At 33.3% G+C, this 13,338-nt stretch overlaps 1 protein-coding gene across 10 annotated transcripts in view; it reads right to left on the reverse strand.

Annotated features, from left to right (window-relative positions):
* The window catches only part of PEX7 (peroxisomal biogenesis factor 7), a 91,412-nt gene that overhangs the window by 45,855 nt on the left and 32,219 nt on the right, over positions 1-13,338 (reverse strand). For all 10 annotated transcript variants that reach the window (XR_014267299.1, XR_014267300.1, XR_014267301.1 and 7 more), the window contains exons 6-8: positions 12,234-12,340; positions 10,472-10,585; positions 9,176-9,231 (exon numbers count right to left, since the gene is read on the reverse strand). Coding sequence is in view for 5 of the 10 variants with exons in the window: in XM_082474887.1 (XP_082331013.1) it covers positions 9,176-9,231; positions 10,472-10,585; positions 12,234-12,340 (277 nt within the window). In the remaining 5 variants the exon portion in view is untranslated. The remainder of the gene's footprint in view (positions 1-9,175; positions 9,232-10,471; positions 10,586-12,233; positions 12,341-13,338) is intronic.

Genomic DNA, 13,338 nt, shown 5'->3' on the forward strand with positions numbered 1-13,338 from the left:
TGATGAGCTTCAAGGTTGGTGAACTTACCCATGTGCTGGCAGGGTGGGGCACTCCAATTCCATGGAGACAGAAGCTCCTGCACTCAGGACTCTTCCAGACCTCATCCTCTGTACCTCTTCATCTGGCTGTTCATTTTTATCCTTTACAATATCTTTTATAATAAACTAGTACACATAGTGAATGTTTCCCTGAGCTTTGTGAGCTATTCTAGCAAATTATCAAACCTGAGGAGGGGCTCTTGGGAACCCCAATTTACAGCTAGTCAGTCAGAAGTACAGGTAACAATCTAGGCTTGCAATTTGCATCTGAAGTAAGGGCAGTCTAGTGGAACTGAGCTCTTAATCTGTGGGATCTGATGTTATCTGCAGGTAGATAGAATTAGAATTGAGTTAACTTTGTAGGACACACCATTGGTGTCTGCTGAGAATTAGAGAATTTCTTGGTGTGGGAAAACTCCACATACATCTGGTGTCGGAAGTATGGAGCTTTCCCCTTACAATCAAGAATTCAAAAACAAAGAAAAGAAGTGGACAAAAACCGGAAAAAGTGAAATAGAGCTAACTGGACACAAGAAAGAAATAGAAGAAAAACGGCAAATTCATATCAGAAATGAAGACAAAATTACATGGTGCTCAAAGAATAAATTTACACAAAAATATAAGGACATCAAAGACAGGAGAAAAATAACCAAGGAATGAAAATGAGACTAAAAACGTATCAGAGAGAAAGTATCTGATATAGAAGACAAGTAAGAGAGATTCAATTTATGTTTAATTGGAGTCCCTATAGGAAAGAAATGTAAATCAAGGAGTTCATATTCAGCTAAGCTATCCTTCAAGCATCGAGACTACAGAGAAATAGTTTTAAATATGCGAGAGCTCCTGAGAAGTCTGTACCCATGAGCCCTTCTTGAGGAATTTACTAGAATATAAACTTCCTCAAACTAAAACATGATGAGGAAATTTTAGCAAAAAGATTGATGATGAGCATTTAATATATATAGTTATGTACCTAAGATGAAAACAAAATTGGAAACAAGAGTGGAAGAATAATATATAATATGATATGTATTACATGTTATATGTGGTATGTTCTAACAAAATATAAATAAAACAACTCAAAATTTGATGCAAAAGGGAGGGTAAAAAAAAGGAAGGTAAAATAAGCTCATCGGTTATTGTACATGCAGTAAGTAGGAGTTAAAATAAATACCATTAAAAACTCACAAACCTGCAAAAATCCTCAACAAAATACTAGCAAACAGAATCCAACAGCACATTAAAAGGATCATACACCATGATCAAGTGGGGTTTATTCCAGGAATGCAAGGCTTCTTCAATATACGCAAATCAATCAACGTGATACACCATATTAACAAATTGAAGGAGAAAAACCATATGATCATCTCAATAGATGCAGAGAAAGCTTTCGACAAAATTCAACACCCATTTATGATAAAAGCCCTGCAGAACGTAGGCATAGAGGGAACTTTCCTCAACATAATAAAGGCCATATGTGACAAACCCACAGCCAACATTGTCCTCAATGGTGAAAAACTGAAACCATTTCCACTAAGCTCAGGAACAAGACAAGGTTGCCCACTCTCACCACTATTATTCAACATAGTTTTGGAAGTGTTAGCCACAGCAATCAGAGAAGAAAAAGAAATAAAAGGAATCCAAATCGGAAAAGAAGAAGTAAAGCTGTCACTGTTTGCAGATGACATGATACTATACATAGAGAATCCTAAAGATGCTACCAGAAAACTACTAGAGCTAATCAATGAATTGGGTAAAGTAGCAGGATACAAAATTAATGCACAGAAATCTCTTGCATTTCTATACACTAATGACGAAAAATCTGAAAGTGAAATTAAAACACTCCCGTTTACCATTGCAACAGAAAGAATAAAATATCTAGGAATAAACCTACCTAAGGAGACAAAAGACCTGTATGCAGAAAATTATAAGACACTGATGAAAGAAATTAAAGATGATACAAATAGATGGAGAGATATACCATGTTCTTGGATTGGAAGAATCAACATTGTGAAAATGACTCTACTACCCAAAGCAATCTACAGAGTCAATGCAATCCCTATCAAACTACCAATGGCATTTTTCACAGGACTAGAACAAAAAATTTCACAATTTGTATGGAAACACAAAAGACCCCGAATAGCCAAAGCAATCTTGAGAACGAAAAACAGAGCTGGAGGAATCAGGCTCCCTGACTTCAGACTATATTACAAAGCTACAGTAATCAAGACAGTTTGGTACTGGCACAAAAACAGAAATATAGATCAATGGAACAGGATAGAAAGCCCAGAGATAAACCCACGCACATATGGTCACCTTATCTTTGATACAGGAGGCAAGCATATACAGTGGAGAAAAGACAGCCTCTTCAATAAGTGGTGCTGGGAAAACTGGACAGATACATGTAAAAGTATGAAATTAGAACACTCCCTGACACCATACACAAAAATAAACTCAAAATGGATTAAAGACCTAAGTGTAAGGCCAGACACTATCAAACTCTTCGAGGAAAACATAGGCAGAACACTCTATGACATAAATCACAGCAAGATTCTTTTTTGACCCAGCTCCTAGAGAAATGGAAATAAAAACACAAATAAACAAATGGGACCTAATGAAACTTAAAAGCTTTTGCACAGCAAAGGAAACCATAAACAAGACCAAAAGACAACCCTCAGAATGGGAGAAAATATTTGCAAATGAAGCAACTGACAAAGGATTAGTCTCCAAGATTTACAAGCAGCTCATGCAGCTCAATAACAAAAAAACAAACAACCCAATCCAAAAACGGGCAGAAGACCTAAATAGACATTTCTCCAAAGAAGATATACAGATTGCCAACAGACACATGAAAGAATGCTCAACATCATTAATCATTAGAGAAATACAAATCAAAACTACAATGAGATATCATCTCACACCGGTCAGAATGGCCATCATCAAAAAATCTAGAAGCAATAAATGCTGGAGAGGGTGTGGAGAAAAGGGAACCCTCTTGCACTGTTGGTGGGAATGTAAATTGATACAGCCACTATGGAGAACAGTATGGAGGCTCCTTAAAAAACTACAAATAGAACTACCATACGACCCAGCAATCCCACTACTGGGCATATACCCTGAGAAAACCATAATTCAAAAAGAGTCATGTACCAAAATGTTCATTGCAGCTCTATTGACAATAGCCAGGACATGGAAGCAACCTAAGTGTCCATCATTGGATGAATGGATAAAGAAGATGTGGCACATATATACAATGGAATATCACTCAGCCATAAAAAGAAATGAAATGGAGGTATTTGTAGTGAGGTGGATGGAGTTAGAGTCTGTCATACAGAGTGAAGTAAGTCAGAAAGAGAAAAACAAATACAGTATGCTAACACATATATATGGAATCTAAGGGAAAATAAAGGTCATGAAGAACCTAGTGGCAAGGCGGGAATAAAGACACAGACCTACTAGAGAATGGACTTGAGGATATGGGGAGAGGGAGGGGTAAGATGTGACAGGGTGAGAGAGTGGCATAGACATATAGACACTACCAAGTGTAAAATAGATAGCTAGTGGGAAGCAACCGCATAGCACAGGGAGATCAGCTCGGTGCTTTGTGACCACCTAGAGGGGTGGGATAGGGAGGGTGGGGAGGGAGGGAGATGCAAGAGGGAAGAGATATGGGAACATATGTATATGTATAACTGATTCACTTTGTTATAAAGCAGAAACTAACACACCATTGCAAAGCAATTATACTCCAATAAAGATGTTTAAAAAAAAAAACAAACAAACTAACAAACCAGATAATAAATGGTTAAATTTTTTGAAAAACAAGGGACTAATGATAAGGATAGCATTAAATCTGTATATTGCTTTGGGTTGTATGGACAATTTAACAATAGTAATTCTTCCAATCCATGAGCACAGGATATCTCTCCATTTCTTTGTGTCTTCTTTAATTTCTTTCATTAATTTCTTATGGTTTTCAATAAACAGGTATTTCACCTCCTATATTAAATTTACTCCTAAGTATTTTATTCTTTTTGATGCAATTGTAAATGGGGTTATTTTCTTAATTTCTCTTTCTGATAGTTCATTATTAGTATACGGAAGTGCAACAGATTTTTGTGTACTGATTTTGTATCCTGCAACTTTACTGAATTTATTAGTTCTAACATTCTTTATGGAGTCTTTAGGGTTTTCTAGATACAATATCATGTCATCTGCAAATAATGACAATTTTACTTCTTCCTTTCCAATCTGGGTGCCTTTTATTTCTTTTTCTTCTTTAATAGCTCTGACTAGGACTTCCAATATTATGTTGAATAAAAGTGGCAAGAGTGGGCACCTTTGTCTTGTTCCTGACTTTACAGGAAAAACTTTTAGCTTTTTTACTATTGAGTTTGATGGCCACTCCAATGGCATTTTTCACAGAATAAAACAAACAATCCTAAAATTTGTATGGAACCACAAAAGACCCTGAATAGCCAAAGTAATCTTGAGAAAGAAGAACAAAGCTGGAGGCATCATGCTGCCTGATTTCAAACTATATTACAAAGCTATGGTAATTAAAACAGTATGGTACTGGTATTGTAAAAAGAAACAGGTAGGACTACACCAAACTGAAAAGCTTCTGCACAGTAAAGGAAACCATCAACAAAATGAAAAGGTGACCTACGGAATGGGAAGAAATATTTAAAAATCATATATCTGATGAAGGGCTAATATCCAAAATATATAAAGAATTCACACAACTCAATAGCAAAAAACCAAACTATCCAATTTTAATAATGGGCAGAAGATCAGAACAGACATTTTTCCAAAGAAGACATAGAGACGGCCAACAGGCACATGAAAAGTTCCTCAACATCATTAATCTAGGGAAATGCAAATCAAAACTACAATGGCTGTTATCAAAACGACAAGAAATAGTAAGTGTTGGAAAGGATGTGGAGAAAAAGGGAACCCTTGTGCACTGTTGGTGGGAATGCAAACTGGTGAGGCCACTATGGAAAACAGTACAGATGTTCCTCAAAAATCTTAAAATAGAATACCATATGATCCAACAATTCCACTCCTGGGTATTTATCTGAAGAAAACAAAAACATTAACACAGAAAGATACATGTATCCCCATGTTCCTTGCAGCACTATTTACAATAGTCAAAATATGGAAAGAAAGTGTCCATCAACAGACGAATGGATAAAGAAATTGTGGCATATGTATACAATGGAATATTATTCAGTCATAACGAAAGAATGAAATTGTGCCATTTGCAACAACATGGATGAACAAAAACAAAAACAAAACAAAACAAAAACAAGTTCACAGATAGAAAAGAAGATTGGTGGTTGCCAGAGGCAGCAGATAGGGAGAAGGAGAAGTGGGTGAACTGCTTGCGGTGTTTTTTTTTTAAGTTTAAGTAAAACAAAATAAAGGGAATAAAAGCATTACAAAATTTATAAGACCAAAGGAAGCCACTGAAACAAAGAAAAAAACTTACCTAAATATAAATTTTTTAATAAAAGAGCAAAAAAAACCCCAAAGCACAACAAAAAATACACCACACACAGAAACAATGAACAGAACATAATACACATAATAATCATAACATAAAATAATATGACAGACTTGCTATCAAACATATTTTTATCAAGAAATATGAATAGGTTAAACTTGCATATTATAATAAAAAGATTTTTGATTTAGCTTGCCAAGCAAAACCCAAATATATGCTCTATACGAAAGACATACTGGAAACAACATGGTTCAAAAAAACTAAAAATAAAAGTATGGAAAAAGGTATACCTGGAAGATGGGAACAATATGAAAGCAGGGGCAATGGTACTAAGAAGAGATAAAGCATAATTAAACCTAAAAAGCAATTAACTGTGTCAAAGAAAGAGTCTCTTTGATGCTAAAAGTCTCAGTTCACTAAACGTATGTTGTAAATATCTATGCACCAAATAATACAGCATATGGCTTTACAAAGTCAAAACTAGAAGAGATACAGGGAGACATAGATAGAAGCCCACTGATAATAGGAGATTTTAACATTCCATTCTCAGTACAAAATGGATTAAGTGGACTAAAAATAGGAAAGGATACAGAAGATCTAAATAACATAATCAATTAGTAGAGCTTATGGTTATATATTTAACTTTACAGTGTGATAATAGAGAATATACCTTCTTCTCAATTGCATATGTAACATTCACAAAAATTGATCATTTATTAGGTTCTCCTCCACAAAAAAATCAACATATTCCATAAAACAGAATGACTAAAAACAGTGTTCTCTGATCACAATAAAACTAGAAATTATTAACAAATTTTCAAAAATTAAAAGGCACTTTCATGTGGAAATTAAATAACTTCCTACTAAACAACTTTTGGGAGAAAGATGAAATACAAATAGAAGTTACACATTTTTTTAATGATAATGAAAATAATTATATATCAGAATTTATGAGTTACGATTGAAATGAAAACTAGAAGAAAATTCATAGCCGTAAACACTTTATTAACAAAATGAAACAATAAAAATAAGTAAATTCCCAGATCAAAACTTGGAAAAAGAAGAAAGTAAGCCAAAAGAAAGTATCAAGAAGGAAATAAAGATAAAAGCAGTAATTAATGAGGTACTGAATAGAAAAACAGTAGTTCTCATTAATAAATCAAAATCTTGTATGCTGAAGAAAAAATAACGAAATAAACATGCCATTAGATAACTTAAAGTAGGAATCACATATATACAAAATCAGAAATGACAAGAGTGAAATAACCATTGAATCAGAAGAAATTAAAAAATCATGACTCTACAGACATCCGTAGAAATAAATGTGAAACCTATAAGCAAAGGATAATTTCCTAAACTCCCATTAGAGATAGACAGTTTAAACAGACAAATTTCCATAGAAGAAATAAAGAAAGTTATCAAGAAGTACTCCACAAAAAGAACCATGCCTGGATGATTTCACAGGGAAAATCTACCAACGCTTCAAAAACCAAATACCCTCTGTGTTGCACAAATTGTTCCACAGCTTAGAAAATGTAGAAAAACCTCTTAATTCTTTTTTATGAAGCAATTAAAACACTGATACACAAACCAAAAATTTAAAAAAGGAAACAGAAAAAAACCCCTATGTGAACCCTGTGTGGCATGGGATCAGAATGAGGGGTATGATTACAGGTACACATACAAATATAGGTCAATATCACCTTCAAATATTGACGTAAAAGCTCTAAATAAAATATTAGCAGACAAAATCCAACACCACAGTAAGATAATGATACACAAAGAACAAGAGGGATTTAGTCTAAGAATGCAAGGTTGGTTCAATCCATTAATATAATACATTATATTAATAGCTCAAAAAAAAAATCATGATCATCTCCATAGATGCTGAAAAAGCCTTCAACAAAACTTAAGATCAATTCCTGACTCTAAAAAAAAAAACACTCAAGAAAACTGGAGTTGATGCATACTTTCTTAGCATGATAAATAAGTATATACACTTTGTCTTAAAGTCAGTATCTTACTTTTAACAAGGAAACACTAGAGGCATTTTTACTAATACAAGAATTAAGACATCCTCTATAACACTATTTAACACTGTAATATAGGTATCTGCCAATGCAATTAGATAAATCAATTAGGGGCATCAGAATTGGAATTGAAGATGTAAAACTATATTTATAGATGATATGATCACAAACTTGGAAACCCCTAAAGAATCCATGATCTTGGGGCTTCCCTGGTGGCACAATGGTTAAGAATCTGCCTGCCAATGCAGGGGTCACGGGTTCGAGCCCTGCTCTGGGAAGATCCCACATGCCGCAGAGCAACTAAGCCCATGCACCACAACTACTGAGTCTGAGCTCTAGAGCCCACGTGCCACAACTACTGAAGTCTGTGTGGCAAGAGCCCGTGCTCTGCAACAAGAGAAGCCACCACAATGAGAAGCCCATGAACCACAACGAAGAGTAGCCCCCGCTCGCCACAGCTAAAAGAAAGCCCGCGCTCAGCAACGAGGACCCAACACAGCCAAAAATAAAATTAATTAATTAATTAATTAATTTAAAAAAAAAAGAATCAACCATCTTTAGATGGTAGAGAAACAGGGAGTCTCAAACACTGCTGCTTGGAATGGAAACTGGTATATTCCTTATGGACAGGAATTTGGTAATATCTAACAAAACTATATATATATATATATATATATATATATATATATATATATATATATATATATATATATATATATATATGTATATGTTTACCTTTTAATCCAGCAATCCCACATCTGGGAATATATTCTGAAGCTAATTCTCTAGTGATGTGAGTGTATGTACTTACAAGGTTATTATTCATTGTGGCACTGTTTATTTATAAAATATTTGTAACAAGCTAAATGCCCATATGTAGGAGACTAGTTGAATAAACTATAATACGTCTACACAATGGAGTATTATGCAGAATGAAAAAGATCTCTATGAACTGATATACAGTGATTTCTAAACTACTTGCCGAGAATTCCAGGGTAGCAAATAGGTAAATATATTGTGAATAATAAGAATCAGGAGTTTTAAATCTGGAAAAGGAGAAAAAGTAGAATGAACCCTGTGTGGTGTGGGATCAGAACTGGGGGTATGATTAGAGATACACATACACATATTAATACATAGATACACACGTGCATACACATACATAAACGGTCATACATATATATTCACAAACATACATACACTCATGCTGATTTTTTCATATATAACAATCTTAGCCTTAAGATTCACATAATTAGACTGAAGAAATAAAATTTCATAATTTTTAAAATTTAAATTTGAAAGATACTGGCTATTCAATTTATAGCATAGGAAGATATTACGAGGAACAACTGTCAGGAAAAAAGGCTTTTAAACAGAGCAATCAAGCTAACCTTTAAATACTAAAGAATTTACTCATATATGTGGCCAGATCATAAAAACAGAAAAATATAATATTAATCTCAGTGGCAAATATTCTTATGTGCCCAGCTCAGATTATTTTTGTATTAGTAAGATAACATATTACCCTTCAGAAAAGCTGCAAAGATGCAAATGGTACTTGGTATTTCACAATGAAACATATCAAAAGCCACTGTACCTTACAGTGAAATCATAGGAGCAAGAGGCCAACACAGAAGCATGAAATGGTGAAAACTACAAAAAAAACACAAAAAACCCTTTTTGAGGTTAACTGTAATTATAACATGCTACTTCATAAGGTCATTTCCATGAACATTATAATAAAGTTCATCTAACTTAACCAATTTTGTGAATACATATTATGATTGCTATTAGCACAAGTATCAAATAAACATTTAAATGTTAAAAGTTTTTAAATAATTTTTGTTATTTGTATATCACATCTAATGAAAATGATATCAAGGTCAAAAACTGCAAATTTAAAGACAAGAAATATTTAGTAATAAACATGTTTCACCAGGCTGCCCATTGCAATTTTATTTCTTCCATGTTTTTCTTACCAGTACTTTAATAGTTATATACACATAATATAATTACATTTGAATGCTCTTCATAGTTTGCAAAATACTTTCACTACATTACCCTATTTCATTCTCAGAAGCACTGTGAAATATATATAGAAAATATTTTTTAACTACTAAAACCTATGTGCCATGAAAAAACATCAGGGCACTGTGTCTCATATGTTGAGTTGTAACCAGTAAAATTTAAAATATTAACTACAATTTAGAATTTTTTAAATAGGAATAACATAATTATCTTAATGAAAAGATCAAAAAGGTACCTTTTTATCCTTAATGTAAAAAACAAAGAATGAAATTGGGAAATGTCCCTTAATAAGATGTTTTCCACAGTGACTTAGCAAAATTTACCTAAATAAAAGCTGGGAAACTAACTTAAGTCACCTTATACCGACAAATTTGAGGGGATCAGCAGAAAAAAGTTACCTCATCCTCTGCTGTTTACAAAGTGGAAAACTGTCTATATACCCTAAACTTCTGAGAACATTCATATATACAATCATGTTAGGGAAAATAGAGAATTAACTCTCTCTCTGTGCAAGTTTCAACAAAATAAAGAAATCTTCCCACTGAATGAAAAATTGTAAAGAATATAATACTAAAAGTAAATTACTATAGTTAAAAAATATTAAAAGGAATAGTAGAATGGGGATGACAGAATGAGAAAAACATTTTATTTAATCCTAAGTACTGCTCGACTACATTATTACAATTCATTCAATAATTATTCCAGTATTTTACCCAATTTTATCTTTCAATATTCATTATCATTCATTGGATAACAAAAACATGCATAAAAAAGAATCAATAACCCCATCCCCTAAACACCTTTTATATATACTTCATTAATTATATTTTTGTTCTATGTATAAAAAGAAAAGATAAAAACTTACTTTCACTCTCCTAATAGCATAGGTGTGACCAAGAAGTTCAAATACTGGTTGTCGTACATTCCTCAAGTCCCAGCCTCTCAAACTACAATCAACTGCCCCTGTCACTAGCAAATTCTGAAAACAATTCAGAGAAAAGTAAAGTGTGACATCTTTGCAATTAAGCAGTACCCAAGCTTTCCTACTAGAAACAGTGTCTATTTTCTGGTATTTATTTAATCTGATCCCAGGAGTCATTCTTGAAAAGTTATATAACATTATAGAAAGGAGTCAGAATATACATCAAAAAGCAAAAATTAGTAGGACTTGAGAGAAAAGGAACTCAATATGCTTTAGGCATATGATGGAACACTATACACAACAGAAAAAGGCAGAGTCTCAAACAGCATTGTAGATTTTCCAATCTACTTTTAGGAATATTAATAAGAACATAAGATTTTAAAAATTATACCTGACAAATGAGCCCACCTTTCTTTTCAGCATCCTCTGAGGTTTCTACCAAGCATTAAAAGGCAAGATGCCTGCTAATTTACAAATATTTGAAAGTGCAAGGTATAAATTAAATTTTTATGTTTTTCTAATTCTAAATCAATCACTGTTCTCAACTCTCATGGGCCATGTCTTAATATCATATGTAACACTATCTGAGAATTTATGCAGAAAGTGGTAAGTCTCCTATCTAGTCAGGTTTTATAAATTCTGCTATCTAGCACCCTAGGTGAACCCAGAGTTCATGGCTGAAGAGGCCAAGAGCTGCGCCCGCACTCAGCCCCATTCCACATCAACCAGGGCAGTAATCTATTGTCTGAACATTTTCCACTTCAATATAAGCTCCTCTGAAAAAAAGCTGCAATGATTTTTTTTTTAATTTTTAAACTACTCTCAAGTATATATCAGCAACTTTTTTAGAATTCCCAAAAGTATAACACACAGTTCACAATTTCATTTTCCTATTTGGAAAATTCATGAGAGAGATTTGAACTGTAGTCATCAGCACTGAAAATTTTATTAAAATCAAGTATTATTTTGAATATGTTCTATATTTTTAAAATCTATTTTATTTCTTTCTATTTAAAGAACTCAGCCGATACAATGTTCTCTTAACCTTCACTGATTACTTTAAAAGTGGGAAAAACAAGGCATATGTTATACTTATTTGTCATAGTCAACAGACTGCTTCAGGTACATAAATATATTTAAACAGCATATCAACACATTTAATCCATTTCTATTTCTAATTCATATGCTCATATGGTTAGCTGAAGCTCTGCAAAAAGTTACAAATGGACACTGCTATCCTTACAGAAACATGAAGCTTGGTTAGGCTTATAAGGGAAGATGAAACAGAAAATTCTAAAAACTGATGGACTGTCAAATTAAAAATCAAGTTACAAATAGTTCAGCAGCCTCACTAGCAAAATGAACAAGAAATGAAAGCAAAAGATGATACAAATTGGCAGGGTTAACAGCAATAAAGTAAAAAATTAGGTAACTTGTAAAGCAGTTTCCCAAATAAACAAGTAAGGCTGCACTATTGAACTTTTGAGAACTTCTGTTTCTTATTCAGCCTGTTTTATGTGCACTTAAATCCAATTAATGCTAATGCAGGTCACTCACAATCATCAATTAGAAACGAAAGGGACTGAATTTAACTTAATGGTCCATAAACACTATCAAAGTCCACATAAACAAAGATAAAATAAAATCTAAAACATTTCAACATTAGGAAGGGCTCAGCAGCTCAGGATAGAACCAGACAGGGTACCTCATTGTATTTACACCAGTCACAACTCAGAATTTCTGCCTGATGTGCTGGAACCACAGTTCTGACTCCTGTTGTCTTCACATCCCAAATTCTCAAAGTCTGATCGCCTGGTGAAAGAGGAAGACTTGATCACTTTCCATCACACCACTTGGATACTCGGTACCCATGACAACAAATCAGGGGAAAACACACCACTTTCACTATCAGGATACTGCCACCTATATATCATATATACATTGTTTTTGTACTATAATAATGCATAAGACCTACTAAAAGTGATGAACTACAAAAAAATAAGGCACCATGATAATGTTTTTAGATCTACTCAAAGCAGGAAAATCTAAATCTCACACTAAGACAAACATAGCAGTGATTAAACACACACCCAATGCATTTTTCTTCAGGATAGGAAAAGGCCCTGAAAATCTTTGTTTCTTGTAAATAAAGTCAGCACCCTATACCAGCATATTCTATAAGAAACAAAATGGTAATAGTTTTACTGTTAAATGTGTGCAAAATCTACCAAGTTGAAATGGATAATTTTCAAATCTTAGCTTTTACATTTATTACATTTTAAAGGGCCATCCGAAGGTATATTTTTCACCTTGGAAAAAACAAGTTGAGAAAATTTGTCATTATACTCTGAATTACTACAAAAATGATTATACTCTGAATTATTATACTCTGAATTACGCTGATTACTACAGGTAATACTCTGAATTACTACAAAAATGATTTATATCACATAGCTGCACGAAGTCAACCCTGATCAAATGTTTTACATGCTGTTTGCCTTCAGTTTTGTAAACTATGAGGAAATAACAAAATGACCAGATGAAAACCCCTGAATATATGTATATCTACATCAAAATTAAATTACAAACAATAACTGATCATGTGAGAAAGCTAGTTCAGCTTAATGAAAAAAAGAAAAACAATGTGATGGCAGGCATAGTCTTGATTCCATTTAGTAGTTGTGTGACCCTGCACAAGTTATGTAATATCTCTGAGACTGATTCCTCATTTCTAAAAAAGAAACAGAATGACTACATGCATGATGGTATAAGAATTTAGTGTAATAAAGTTTCTGTAAATCGTTAGCATG

This window comes from Balaenoptera physalus (genome assembly GCF_965194825.1).
Source record: "Balaenoptera physalus genome assembly, chromosome: 9".
NCBI lineage: Eukaryota > Metazoa > Chordata > Mammalia > Artiodactyla > Balaenopteridae > Balaenoptera > Balaenoptera physalus.